Source organism: Stegastes partitus, unplaced genomic scaffold (assembly GCF_000690725.1).
Source record: "Stegastes partitus isolate 25-593 unplaced genomic scaffold, Stegastes_partitus-1.0.2 Scaffold1252, whole genome shotgun sequence".
Taxonomy (NCBI): Eukaryota; Metazoa; Chordata; class Actinopteri; family Pomacentridae; genus Stegastes; species Stegastes partitus.
Genome location: NW_007578983.1, coordinates 136,858 through 151,256, shown reverse-complemented (window position 1 = coordinate 151,256; position 14,399 = coordinate 136,858). Strand labels below are relative to the sequence as shown.

Sequence of the window (14,399 nt, the reverse complement as noted above, 5' to 3'; positions counted from 1 at the left end):
AAAAATCACAGATTTTCCAGCTGCCCTCTCTGCTGTTAATCAGCTCTGCTTTTCCTCCCGAGCTTTAATGAGGTTTCTTCTCCTACTTTGAGCTGTCTTGAGTTATTTTATGATGCTCACAGGCTTCTTCTTTTTTTATTTAAATCCTACACTCAGTTTCTTCAAACATTTCTGTAAAAATCAATATGACAGCAGCATCTCTTTGGCTTTGTATTACAGGCAAATGTAGTACACAGGAGGAGGAGGGAAGCAGTTTTCTTTGAAGTAACACAGGAGCAGTGGGCACCGAGAGGGGCAGCAGGACCACACGTAGGCCCAGCGGAGGACAGTAGTCCAAGGCTGGTTGCTCTGGGCAACTCGTGTTGTTGAGGCCTGGATTTGTCTTTTTAAGATTGTGTTAAAGGTGAAGGATAATATTGCTGCCTGATGCCAAAGAAGCCCATCCTCCAGCAGCAACAGTATCATATATAAAACTTGGGTGTACGGCTTGATAGCAGTGATGAGGTACAAATGCCATCAAAAGCAAGGTCCTGGTTGGTCTCCTCTGCTCTCTTTCCCCATAAAGGCAACACATATTTACAAAAACAACATTTAAATTCACCAAATGTACCATGGCTCACAGACCCGACCCGTATGTTGATAAACCAAGCATTAAAACTTTCGTAAATGATCGACTCGGACAGACAGGCGCCGTGTGAATAAGAATATTTATTGAAACGTTCCAATATTTAAAGATTACTTTCACATATCCATTTCATTTTGTCACTTATCAAATAACAGAAAAATCAAAATACTAGATTTGGCAGTCGGCCATGAAGGACACTTTTGTAACAAGAAAAAAATTAGCTGTCAATCTATGATGCAGGAATCCTTTTTCTCTTAGTCGCGACATATACTTCATGTAGGTGTTTGGCTGCATTAAAAGCCACATTAACTGTGAACCAAAACTTTGTTTGAATGACAGAAAAGTATCCAATGTTATCGGATCTACATGCAGGATTTCAATCAGCCTGTGCCCGTTTCTGTTGGTTACAAGAGGCCAGTTCATTTGAAATATTCTCTTTTAGTTCCAGTCCCACAAAAAAGGCTGCATGCAAGCACACCGTAGTCACTAAACACACAAATTCAGTCCATCTGGGGGAAAGTGAAAGAGACTGAAACAGCTGATAAGGTGCTTTCACAGCAGGGCGATGGCCACTAAAAAGCAAACAGTGTAGCTTTGGAACAACAGAAACTGAGAAATACTGAGGCAGAGTGTGATACAATATCTACTTTGGGCGTGACTTTTTTTGATATCAAAATAAAGGAAAATCTTAAGTGTTTTGGCACATTAGTGCTCAGAAAGGAATCACACAGGAGAGTTGCTTCACTGAAGCATAAGTCCAGTTTGACCAAAAACAACAAAAAAAGCAGCATTTGTTAAGGCGAAAGTCAAGCAAGACATTTTTTTCACATGCAAAATCTGCACGCAGGAGTAGTAGTAAGGCGCATTTCAAGAAATCACAGGCAAGCGTGGAAATATCAAGCATAACGTATCAAAAATAAACTGAAGTCCTGCCACAATACACAGAAAAGAATTCTACCAGATAAAAAAATCGTGCAGTTTTCAGAGTCTCTTGTTGCAAAAGACAAGAAACCCTGTTCTTCAGCATACTACAGTCCCTAGCATGCAATTCTGGCAATACACAAAAACTACTCTATCATTAAGGTCCATAAGGCACACATCCTTTTCACACTGCTATCCTGAAACTGTTCACACTCATTCTGGATAACAAACTGAGCATCTGCAAGACACTAAACTTTCCTGAACAAATCTTTCATTTGAGCATAAAACTGTATTTGTCATTCATTTTAATGAACTATATGTAAACAAAGCTGAAATGGAATGGCATATTTTGAAGATGAACTACCACGTGGCTTTAGTGAGCTGTGGTGACAAAACTCTTTAGATAAAACTCTTCATGTCTATTCTGTCTTGTCATTAAAAAACACACGCCTAAATAACTTGAGATGTAAGATTGAATTGATATGGTGTTTTGAAGTGCCGTCTCGGCCAACATATATATGGCCAGTAATCTGCCTCCATCTAGAGGTGACTCCTTGCCATCACCATTGACTGTCGTTGGGATAATTCGGCACGGCGGCGGGGTACTGGGGCAAACTCGGGCCCTGGTTTTGCTGACTGACAGCACTGAGCCCTGCTGCCGCCCCTGGTGCACTCTTCCACATCCCAGTGCTCCACTCTTCCTTGGCGTGCTCCAGACTACCGCCTCCGCCACGGTACAGTCTGTGCACCTGCAACATGAAGAAGAAAAAAGGGGTGAAGACTTAAGGGTGTGAGTTTGGCATACTAGAAAAAAATACGAGAACATGTTTTATTTTCTATCAGTTATTTAAAGGAGTGAAACTTCTATATATTTTAGGGTCACCACAGGCAAAGTAAAATATGTCAAGCTTTTTTTGTTTTATTTTGATGATTATGGCTTATAGCTCAAAAAAATCTGAAACTCAGTATCCAGTCCTCTTTTCACATTAAAGTAAATTTAGCATTTTATTTACAAATTAAGGTCCTTGAGTCTCAAGAGACAGAGAATCCAAGGTGTTTGAAATCCAGTGTGAAGTTTCCACATTCTCTGATAATTTTAGGCGTCACATCATCTGCTGGTGTTGGTCCACTGTGTTTTATTAAGTCCAAAGTCAACGCAGCCGTCTACTACGAGCTTTTAGAGCATCTCACGCTTCCATCTGCAGAAAAGTTTTGTGAAGATGCAGAATTCCTTTTCCAGCAGGACTTAGCAGCTGCCCCAAACCCACTACTAAATGGTTTGCTGACCACGATAATTACTGTGCCTGATTGGCCAGCATCTGACCTGAACCCCATATGGGGTCAAGAGGAAGATGAAAAACATGGACTCAAAATAGCTTTAGTAACACGTCAGCAGTGCCACAGGCTGATCACCTTCATGCCATGCTGCATTGATGCAGTATTCTGTGGTAAAGGAGAACCAATCAAGTATTGAGTGTATCAATAAACACACTTTTTAAAAGTTGGACCTTTCTGTATCATAAATCCCTTTTTTAAACAATCTCAGGGAATATTGTAAGATTTTAGGAAACTGGATTTCTGATGGGACTGCAAGGTGTTAGCACTGTCGCTACTGTCGTGGTTAGCACCGTCGCCTCGCAGCTAGAAGATCCCCGGTTCGTGTCCCAGCTAGGACGCCTGGGATCTTTCTGTTTGGAGTTTGCATGTTCTCCCCATGCAGTGTGGGTTCTCTCCGGGTTCTCCGGCTTCCTCCCACAGTCCAAAAACAGGTTCATTGGGGATTCTAAATTGTCCGTAGGTGTGAATGTGAGTGTGCTTGGTTGTCTGTCTCTAAGTGTGGCCCTGTGATAGACTGGTGACCTGTCCAGGGTGTCCCCTGCCTTCACCCTAAGTCAGCTGGGATAGACTCCAGCCCCCCGCAACCCTAGTGAGGATTAAATGGTGTATAGATGATGGATGGATGGATGGATGGATGGATGGATGGATTTCTGATACTTATGAAAAATAAACCACAATCATACAAAATGATAACAAAAGATGGATTGAAATATTTCACTTTGTGTGTAATGAATTTTGAATATGATAAATTCTCACTTTTCTCAAATAACAGATGGAACTTTTTTCACATTCTTCTAACTTTATGAGATGCACTAGTATGTATTTGTGACAAGTGTCCATGTTGGACAACATGCGCAGAAGTAAAAACTAAATTGAATGTGTTCACTCACCTTAAGGAGAACCAGTGCCATTAAGGCAGTCACCACAGTGAAGAGCAGAGTTGTGATAAGCATCACTATAGCGGAGCCCACATTTGTGCTGAAAAACATCACTGTTGCAATCCAGCCGCTTTGATGGCGTTGGTGAGGGTGAGATGGAGTAGTAGGGGTTAGTCGTATCAGACAGTACGCACTGAGCAAAGTGGATTTGATCAAAATGTAATCAAAAGCTACTAATTAGCCATTAAGCAGTGAGAACTCAGATGCAGTGACACACAACACAGTGATGATCGGCTAACTTCCCACACAAGTGAACAGTGTTGTTATCACAAGCAGATGTTCAGTTGTTCAACTTACTTGTTACTTTGAAAAAATTGTCAGCGTAAAAACTTTTTTTAAAAATAATCAAAAAATTGGTTTAAAAAAAAACAAACCAAAAAGCAAAATATAAACATGCTCTAGGTTGGTTCCAAAAACAGACCGATGTGAGTAATTTGACATGACAGTTTTAGACCAATCACTTCACAAACTAATGAGGGAGTTCCATCGGTGGTACTTGGGTTTGTTTTCACAATTTTGACTTGATTTTTGAAGCTCAAATGAATGAACAATAAAATTGACTGAATAAAATAAAATAAGAGCCAATATTTGGAATTGGAGAACATAATAGCTTAATCGAATTGCTCACCGACATTTAACATTAAAAGAGCAACACAGCAAGAGACTATGACTAACGATGAATTGCAATTGAAATGTAGTAAGTTACACCTTATCATGCCTTATCTTAATGCTTGTATTTTATTATTACATCTATCTTAGTTTCATAACTGAACTGCTGTCTGCTTCATTTGCTGGAAAGAACACTTTCAAGGCCCTCATGACCCACTCTGATAAAAACTGGAGGGCAGCATGTGCACAGTGTTCAAAGCCGGTTTGCGTCAACTCACCACGTTCCCCAACCAGAGATGCCTAAAGTCTGGATGAGAGCCAAGACGCACTGAAGGAAGAAGATGAAGAAGAAGGCCATGAAGTTGAACGAGCTGTCCGCCCTACAAGGAACATGAAAAAAAAGAAAAAAAAAGAAAAAACAAAGGGATGATACAGTGGAGAGCAAATGAGCCCAGAGTTGCTCTATTTTTGTTGTAATGTTGCTTCTGGTTGCCAACATGAGTGGAAACGTGAACGCACTCGCAATGAAACACGATGCTCTCAACAGAACAAGCCACGGAAAAGCAAGAAACGTCTTTAGAAACATGATGGGTGGATATTCAAAGAGGAAAATTAGAATTCTAAAATTCTTTTTGGACCTGAATATTACACTGGTCTACACCCATTTTGGTGTCAAAGTTTTTTGAGCTGATTTTGGACAATTGCAATGTGCTGAATCCAAATATTACATTGGTTTTGCTCAATGAGGTCAAAATTTTGATTTGTTGCCACATGCACTCTTTTTTTAACATTTTTGTCACGTGATTTTATCAAGGTCAACATCTGAGTGAACACCACCGGATGGCGTGATCACAATTTTAGCTGTGGTTTATGATAGTTGTCTCTGCTTCAATATTGTTATATATTTAGTGTTCTTTGCCTCAATACGTACATTGAAAACAAATGGCTTCAGCCAGACGGGCTTGTAGAAATAAGCCTGATGTCTTCTGCTACATCTGTGGTGAATACATTCTTGTTCCAAACAGATACCCGGTCACCAACTTTTTAAAATGTGCTTTTCATGCTTATTTTGGCATGAAGCTTGGTGATCAGGATAAAGCGTGGGCGCCTCACATGGTGTGCAAGAGCTGTACGGAGCATTTGCATCAGTGGACCAAAGGGACAAGGAGTTCGTTGAACTTTGGAATTCCCACGGTTTGGAGGGAACCGTCAAACCATGCAACTGACTGTTACTTCTGTGTCACTGATACAACTGAAATCAACAGAAAAACCGGAGCTGCCTCAAGCATCCTGATCTTGAATCAGCACATCGTCCTGTATCCCACTGCAATGAGATGCAATTTACTTGTGTTTACCTTTACAAATGTTTACGCTCATCAACTTTTGGATCATTTAGCTTAATAAAAGGATTAGAAAATGAAAGTTTCCTCTAAAATCCAATTTCATATGAGAAATACTAAAATAAATCAATCGCTAATGTCAAAAACTGTAATCGATTTAGTGGCAAAATCGATATTTTTTTTTTTAAAATCGGGTTGGCATAAAAACTTGACCTGATACAGAAAAGCAGATGTCATTTTTGGATTCTGCATTGCAAAAATGTCCTAAATCATTTAAAAAATCCTAGACACCTTCAATTCTTTATTTTTTTTTGGTAACCCAGTGTAATCAATAGCTCAAGTTTTTTCGGTAATATTAAAATGACTTTTACCCACAGGACACTCTCTCAAACAAAGACCAGATGTAAAAAGCATAGGCAGAAACAGTATACTGCTATAGAAAAATACCAAACCATGAAAAAAAATAGAAAGAAATCAGGATTTCAGTTTCGCTCATATCCGTTTGGAAATCAGATACAGCATTGCAGTTATAAAATCAGTATGGCCTTAGTCAGTATTTCATACTCATTCCATTGACTAACAACAGCAGCAGCACAAAAATAAATGTAAAGAACAGCTTTATTGAGAATTTTACTGCATTAAAATTTAGTCAACATGCACAAAAGGCATGACAAAAGCCTCACAAACAGACATAAAATCAGCTTAGTTTACAGGTTCCACACAGCTGACCTTTGAGCAAAGCTAATTGTAAGAGTGACCACATTAGCCGCACAGCACACCAACACTCAGGATTTTCCTGTTGTTGTGTTGACATTACCATCAAAAATAAAAGTCATCAGCTAGATCGTAAGTTTCTCAGAGGCTTGTATTCACTCTTGCAGTCAGGAGCAGAACGTTTGGTTTGTTTGTGGCTGAGACATTTTAGAGTTAACAGAAGCAGCTGCAGAAAGTAAACAAACCTGGCTGACTGTGAGGCAGCTGCTGTTTCTGAATGGCTCACCTGAAAACAGCGAGCAGTGAGGAAGGGGGGCAGGATTATAGATAAAGTCTGAGCTACATGACTACTAGTTGGTTAAGTGTGAAGTAGCACCTGGGTCAAATTTTTACAGGCTAATAAGCTATGTGGTTGTGGAGGGATTTGAGAAATTGTAGAATTAACATCTTGACATCGTAACAGCTTTTACTTTACTGCTCCAACTGTATTTGAACAACATAACACGGGATCTTTTAGAACACACAATTCTTTCTAGTCTTCTCTTTTATAAACTCACACAGGCTTTTTTCTTTTGCAGTTTTTAACTCCACACTTTTAACTTTTCTGCCATATTGCCTCCTATCATCACATTCACTTTTATTTTACATCATATTTTTCCAGTACTTCCCAGGATGATAATAATATTTTTGAATGAGAGAATTGAATAATTTATGACAAGATGCTAAACATTAATGGACAAACGAATCATTCAGGTTTCGTTTTTGCTCATATTAACACTAATTATGAGGTAGCAAGCTAGCTAGCTACAGGACTGACAATACTAATCTGATCTACTGCCTAAAAAATTCCACTTTTACAGTGGCAAGAAGAACTATACAAACGCTCTGAAACTACCGGCTTTCATTATGAATTTGTCATAAAATGTGGTCTGATCTTAATCTAAGTCACAAGTACAGATAAGTACAATGTGCCTAAGAGGGTAACGCTCACCATTAAACAATCTCAGTGCTGATGGAAGAAGTAAAGGAACTCTTGGATTTATTAACTTCCTAAATTTCCTGTGGCTGCAACAAATTTAAACAGCCATTTCTAAGAGTTGTGAATCAGATATGCACGATGTTCAGGAAGACTTTAGCACCATTTGTCCTGATAGAACTGCTCCAGCTATATTCTTAGGATGTCTGGTGTGAATGGTTCTCTTGAGGTCTTTATATAGCAGCTCTGTTGGGTTAATAGTCGGACTGGGCGACTCCAAAAGAAGGATTTTCTCTGTTTGAAATCACTTTGTCGAGGATTTACTTGAGAATAAAGAGCTATTTCCCTGCTGCATCAACTATTTTATGTTTAGCTTCAGATGGACAGCAAGTGATCTTACAGGACATTATCCTCGAGGACGGTGAGCTGTCCTGGCCCAGAGGCAGCGGATCAGTCACATATCGTGATGCTTCCTCCACCGTATTCTACTGTTGGGACAATATTTTCATGTTGATACACACAGTGCCCTTTTATTTTTGCCTAATGTCTTCCAAAACAATCCAACCTTTGTGCCACACTGACTCAAAAGTGTGTGACAAAAGAAGAAGAAGACCACACATAGCTGCTAAATAATGCAAAATGTAGTAATCAAAAAAACATGAAATACAAACAAGGCCCTGTCTGTGTGAGTGATATGAAGTGTGTGGGCGCACAGATGTAGAACACAAAGGCCCTGATCTCCACCCTACAGCGAAAACACCAACTCCCACAGACTTAACTGATCAGATTACATCAAACGTGTTAATGTAGCACATTTAAAAACAACTTGAGTTGACCTTTAAAGTTGACCAGCCTGAGTTAACTGATGTTGAACTGCTTCAGTGTGTGAGTTCGTGTGGACTCCAAATGGTCAAAAAAAAAATGAGGAAGAGGACACACCATCATAACAGCACACACTGCTTGAAAACCGCACAATGGCATTTTTAAAGAAAAGCAGATTTGGACTGGTTACTCAGTTGGTCTCTCTCTGATTGTGGCATTACATGTTTATCAAAGTACCAAAAGCCAGGAAATCGGTGCACATCTCTAAAGCCTATGCAGACATTTGACTGAAAACACACACAACTCTACAATGTACAACAAATGTACACAAAAGCAAGCCAACACGCGCTGTCACTTACAGTTAAACTTATTTTGGGGATTTCTTCCCTAAACCATCCATTGGTTTCAGTACATTTTGTGTGGGCAGCACAGCTACGCATATACATCACCTATTTCAGTATGAACTGAAGGAAAACCCCTAGAGACAGTCTGCTGATATGATCACCCACAAAAATGGGGCACATTTGCACAGAAAACGTTGGCATCAGAGCCCTCGTGCACTTTGACATGATTTGACAGAGGGACAGGCCTGAACCCCCACACACTCAGTGGGAATACACCTTAACGTCTGCGAGTCTGTAAACTTACAGAGGATGGGATTGGGCTATAGTGCTCCTCGGCAAACGTAAGGCATGCAGCAGTGTTTCTTTGTTTTTGAAGAGCAGCTGCTTTCTCTGTGGTGTCCTCCGATGGACACGTTCACTGGTAGACACATAGATTAAGATGTTAACCATCTCCAGTGATTCCGTTACTGTTTCCAGCCTACAATATGAACATTTGCTTAGAATCTAGATGAGGATCTGACCATATTTAAGCTAAAACACTATAGTATGTCCAGTTTTTGGTATTTAGTCTGAGATATTTCAGCTCTGTGGTCTTTTACTCTCCAAGTAAGGTGTAGGTGGAAGGGTTCAATTTGAGGTCAAAATCAGCGTCATTAGGAGACTATCAGGGTACTGAGGGGGGGGAAAAAGGGGGGGTGCACATTTTCTCATTTTTGTTTTTGTGGGGAAACCTGACTAGACGTCCGTAACCTAAAGGGCGATTCAGACTGATATCAGGGAAAAAATAGGTCAGTAGAGTTAATGAGGACAGTGGGTTACTGCGGTGACAAACCTCGAACTGGCAATGAGGCTTTCAGGAAGTGATGCAATTTTCCACTAAGTAGTATTTCTAAAAAAACAAAAAACATTTACTCTTGTTCACGCATGTAGTCCAGATATATATGCAGCCAAATTTCAAGAGAAATCATTCCCAAGGGTTCACTTACTTTAATTTACTTACACTGTTGTTTGAATAGTGTGACGGCCCCACCTAGTCTGTTGGTTGGGCACATTGGCTGTCTGTGTTTGGCTGTTTGGCTGTTTCCTCAGGTCCCTAGACTGCTGGAGACTGAGTGGGCGGTCCTACCTGATTGGCACGCTCGGGCCCAGCGCTCCCAGGTATAAAAGGGCCAGATTTTCAAAAATTGTCAGTAGCTCTTAAAATGATGGTTCATTCTTCTGGGAAGCTCTCTTTTTGTTGTCATTAACAAATCTCTCAGTTTTTGTACTGTACTCACTGCTTAAAAATGGAAATGGTCACATTCCAGCTAAACGTTGATTCACAACTACATAGTGGCTTTAAGCATCCATCATCAGTCAGGCCGTCAGGGCTCATACGTGTGTGTGAAGTATCACAAAATGTTGTGCACACTAACACTTTATCTTTTGGCTTGACGGTTAAACACGGTGTTCCTCAGAAAACGGACTTAAACCACTTATCTACCACATGTACTTTCGATCACCTAGTTGCACTGTCAAACCAACACACAAATCTTTCTTCCTGTAACAGGGAAACAAACTGGTGGTTCAGCATCTCACCACCTAATGTGAAGAATTTACTGCAACTGAACATGCACAAGATTGAAATTATGCTCGCTGGTCCACCGAAACAAATCAGTTTTCGTGGATTTTTCCAGTAATCTTAAAAGCTGCACAATTTCTCAGAGCCATATGATGAAGATTTTGGAGATAGATTTCAAACCCTCAATTGCTTTTGAGCCACAAATCAGGTATGCCATAAAAACTGTGGGGTTTCATCGACATAACAACGCCAAGATATGCCTTGTTTTATCCAGTTCAGACGCAGAAATCCTTTTGCGTATTTTGGAAGCGTCCACCACTCTGCAACTGCAATTTCCTTTTCTCTTCCACCCATGACAAAAAAAAGAGGAAATAATTTGATCTAAAACGCAGCTGCTAGAGCATTTACAAAATGTGAGAAGTTGGATCATGGAAATTCTGTCCTGATTTCTTTGTGCTGGCTAACAATTGAAGGAAGTGCTGATTATTAAATCCTCCTGACTAACAAGGCTTTAAATGGAATACTTCATGAAGTGCAGCAATTCCATTGAAATTTCTTGCCTCGATTAATTTTTCCGAGATGTAACTAAAAAATCTTTGTAGGGTAGACCCTTTCCTCATCAAGTTCTCCTACTTTGGAGTACGCTTTTTCTACAAGGTAGGCTTTGCTGAGGTTTTTAACTCCAGGCTTTAAACTCATCCCATTTTCTGTGTTATAGCCACTCAAAGTTTCACTGACCTGGCAAACATTCAACTTTAATAGCTACTTACCTCAATCCTGTTTGTCACTATATACGTTTTAAACTTTCCAAACCTTAATTATGTTGTTTGATTTACAATCCTAAAAGCAAGTTTGGGTTTGCCTGTATGTGTATGATGTTAGATTGTAAATCTGTAAAGTATGCAGAGATGTAGAAACAAATTGAAGTTGTTCATAAATTAGCAGGTTCATGAGATTTACGAGGTGATGACTAACCTGAAAGCTTTGTAGAGGGGTCTGAACCAGCAGGTGTAACTACAGGGGCTGAAGAGGATAAGCCAGAGCAAGGAGAAGCCAAAATTTGTGGCACTTCCGCCTCCGGCCCACCAAGCAATACACGAGATCACGTTAGCGCACAGTGTTCCTGAATACACTGCAGAACAGGAAGGGACGGGGGTGCAGAGAGAAGAGGAGAAGGAAGGAGAAGAAGGGAAGTGAGTCATTTTTTTCACTTAAGAAGGAGGAATCTGTCTCCTTCTTCTTGTTCCAAAAAAGTGACAAAGCTACTAGAAAATGTAAGTGATATCACTTACTCATCCAAAGCAAGTAGACTCTGCGCACCAACAGCTGGTGAGGTGCAGGAATTTCTTCCTCGATGTTCTGGTAAAAGCATGGCTTAATTCTTAGAAACTGGGGCAGGGGAGGAAAGTTGTTCGGCCGATCTGAAACAGGAACAAAAGTGTCATCATCATACTGCTGTTTTACTGGTTTACATGTGAATATTTTACAGCATGCCTAAATACAGTGAAGTAGAGAAGAAAAGTGGAGAAGTGGAGTGTTGAACTCTTTCTGGTCATTGATTAAACTCCAAGCAAGTCATCTCTGTTAAAGTTATACATTAAGAACTTTTTTTTTCCATGAAAATCATGAAAATGAAAAAAATGGCTTAGCTGTCACTCTACAAGAATGTGAATATGAAGTCACCGCCCACACTTCATTCACTCGCTCCAGCTCAAACACAACAGTTCCCCTACAACTCTGCTCACACACTGTAAAACTATTTCATGCTGCACAACGGCAAGTTCTAACATTGGAGTAATTCAGCCATGCATGTTTAGACCAAAAAAAAAAAAAAGATTCTAAAGAGGAAGACAAATTCAAAAAGCTCCACAATGCAGGTAGATAGAATTGATTCATTACGGTTTGCTACGCACGAAACCCTGAAAGTCTGAATGTGTGTTTTTGATACCAACATCTGCACACTGCAGTGATAAGGTGGATATTCTCAGCCATCGTGTTGACTGCTTATTTGGTTCCAGCACGTATTTAAGAAAAAAGAAAAAAAGAACATGTTCACAAGGCAAAAAACTTGATTCTTACTACTGGGGGATCTGTAACTTAAAAAAAAAATCAAAATCACAACCACAACACATTGGAGGATAAAATGTGTCTCTTATTTCTCTTTAAAAGGGACAGAGGTTTCACTGTATATGCTGTGTGAGAATGCAACAAATAAAAACTCTTGAATCTAAAGCGTGAATTTAGAGAGATAAAACTCGACAAGTCTGAATCTGTGTTTTTGAGACGCGACTCAGCACACTGCGGTTATAAAGTGGAAAAGCTCTGCTATGGCGGGGACTGCTCATTTGGTTCAAAATCTTCTGATTTAAAAAAAAAGGTGATTTTTAACAGAGAGTCTTTAACTTTTTTCTTTCTTGTTTTTTTTTTTTTTTTTTATAAACAACTACCAAGACACACGTTACAGAAAAGAAATGAAAGTAATGTGATTCTAGAGGATGAAATGTGTCTCTTGCTTCTATTACAAGAGAACGGGAAGGGGTTTCTGTCTTGTGTAAATTTAGAATAGATTTAGAAGAGACTGCAGTTACAAGGCGGACATATCCTGCCATGGTTTTGATTGTTTCTTTGGTTCATAATGTGTAAACACATTTGAGGAAGGAAATTGAGAGAAGGTGACTATTATGGATTAAATGTGTTTCTCTTCAAATTTAAATTTAGACACATAGATAGATAGATAGATAGATAGATAGATAGATAGATAGATAGATAGATAGATAGATAGATGACAAACCTCCCATGTTGAAATCCCACTTCTTTCCAGAGTGATAGGACTATACCTACAGACATGCAAATCAACAGTTAGCATTCATACTTTGATACAACACCAGGCAAAAAATAAAAATAAAAATCCCTAAACAAATTTCAAGAGTCTTCAAACTAGTAGTTTAGCAACAGTACTCCTTATTGACTTGATTTTAATTCCTCCACTGGCTATAGAAAAAGCAATACTGCTCACAAATTCAACGCTAATGTTAACAGCTAGCCATTTCAAGTCATAGTAAACAGCATACTACTAATTAATTTCAACGTGTTTCTACAATTCCCGTGGCTCCATTGGCTGGCAGCAGCTGCACATTCCAACTTTGGTCTAACTGTTGACTAATTTCGCGACACAAACATGAATTGTTCCAGTTTGAATAAGAACTACTCACCAGCAAAGTTGTCAAGTGTGTACTTTCTCTGCGATACAGTAGATAGCAGCTAAAGCGTGTAGTTGAATAGTCGAACAGGAGCAGAGATGAGTCTTTAACGCTGCTGCTTCATTTAACTCGCTGGTTAACGGGGACTACAAACACTGCTAGCTAACATGCTAACAGAAAACGAAACGACGATATGTCAGACTTACCGGGATAACGTTTATCTCCTCGCGTTTCCGTCGACAACAGCAGGGGTCCGGGAATCTTTCAGGATGCGCTTTTTCGACCCCCCCAATCAAACGCACTGCGACTGCGCGGCACCGTTTGGCGTTTGTAGTTCCACAGCTGTTTCCACCCGACGCGTCCGGAGGCACGAAGAACTACAAATCCCAGGACTCAAGTAAGCGGTAAACGGAAAACGCGTGATTCCAACATGACACCCGTTTATATGGATCCCACCCAGTTCACTATCTGTAAACACTCAAGGGACAGGCTTTTGTAATCTAATAGCACACACACAAAATACCTTTCTTGACATTGTTTATCCAAAAATGACAACTTTCTCTCTGAAACCAACACAACTGCGAGTACTCGGACAAATGATGTGTCTTTCAGAATGCATAAAGCTCATATTTGATTAATTCTGCATGTAACACGTGTTGGTAATATATAACGTATCTTATTTATAATAACAACTGCTGTCTAAAGAGTCCTCCATAGAGCCTACTCAGGCTTACTCCTGACTCCTTTCTTTCATTTTACACAACATGGCAACCCTGACTTCTGAAAGTCAAACTCCGCGGCCAATCACAAAGCCTGAAACGCTACATTGAAGGCGTGTCCAGTAATATCAGATAAAGTACTTTGGTTCGCAGTACAGAGTGTCTCCGACGGGTGGAGACTATACACATGGAGTTTGGTTAAAGATTGAGACCAATAAATGATAGGAGGCTGTCTGAACTAGATAAGATAACAACGTCCTTTATCCAGAACACTTTTTTTTTGGCTGGAAAT

At 39.8% G+C, this 14,399-nt stretch overlaps 1 protein-coding gene across 2 annotated transcripts; it reads right to left on the bottom strand.

Moving 5' to 3' along the window:
* Window positions 1-689: 689 nt before the first annotated feature.
* scamp4 (secretory carrier membrane protein 4) lies at window positions 690-13,683 on the bottom strand. Of its 2 annotated transcripts, none has more exons than XM_008297837.1 (7): window positions 13,595-13,683; window positions 12,980-13,025; window positions 11,481-11,609; window positions 11,164-11,320; window positions 4,710-4,811; window positions 3,775-3,892; window positions 690-2,295 (listed from the first exon to the last, which is right to left on the bottom strand). In XM_008297837.1, the coding sequence occupies exons 2-7, from the start codon at window positions 12,984-12,986 to the stop codon at window positions 2,107-2,109; spliced, it is 702 nt and encodes a 233-aa protein (XP_008296059.1). In that variant the 5' UTR covers window positions 12,987-13,025; window positions 13,595-13,683; the 3' UTR covers window positions 690-2,106. The 2 variants fall into 2 exon arrangements, with proteins under 2 accessions (XP_008296059.1, XP_008296060.1); XM_008297838.1 differs by lacking the exon at window positions 13,595-13,683 and adding an exon at window positions 13,401-13,571.
* Between the last annotated feature and the right edge of the window lie 716 nt (window positions 13,684-14,399).

Coding starts and splice junctions, on each gene's coding strand:
- scamp4 (XM_008297837.1), bottom strand. Junction 4,812..11,163: donor CCCCTCTACAAAGCTTTCAG/GTTAGTCATCAC, acceptor TGTTCCTTGTAG/GGCGGACAGCTCGTTCAACT. Junction 2,296..3,774: donor TGGCACTGGTTCTCCTTAAG/GTGAGTGAACAC, acceptor TTCATGTTGCAG/GTGCACAGACTGTACCGTGG.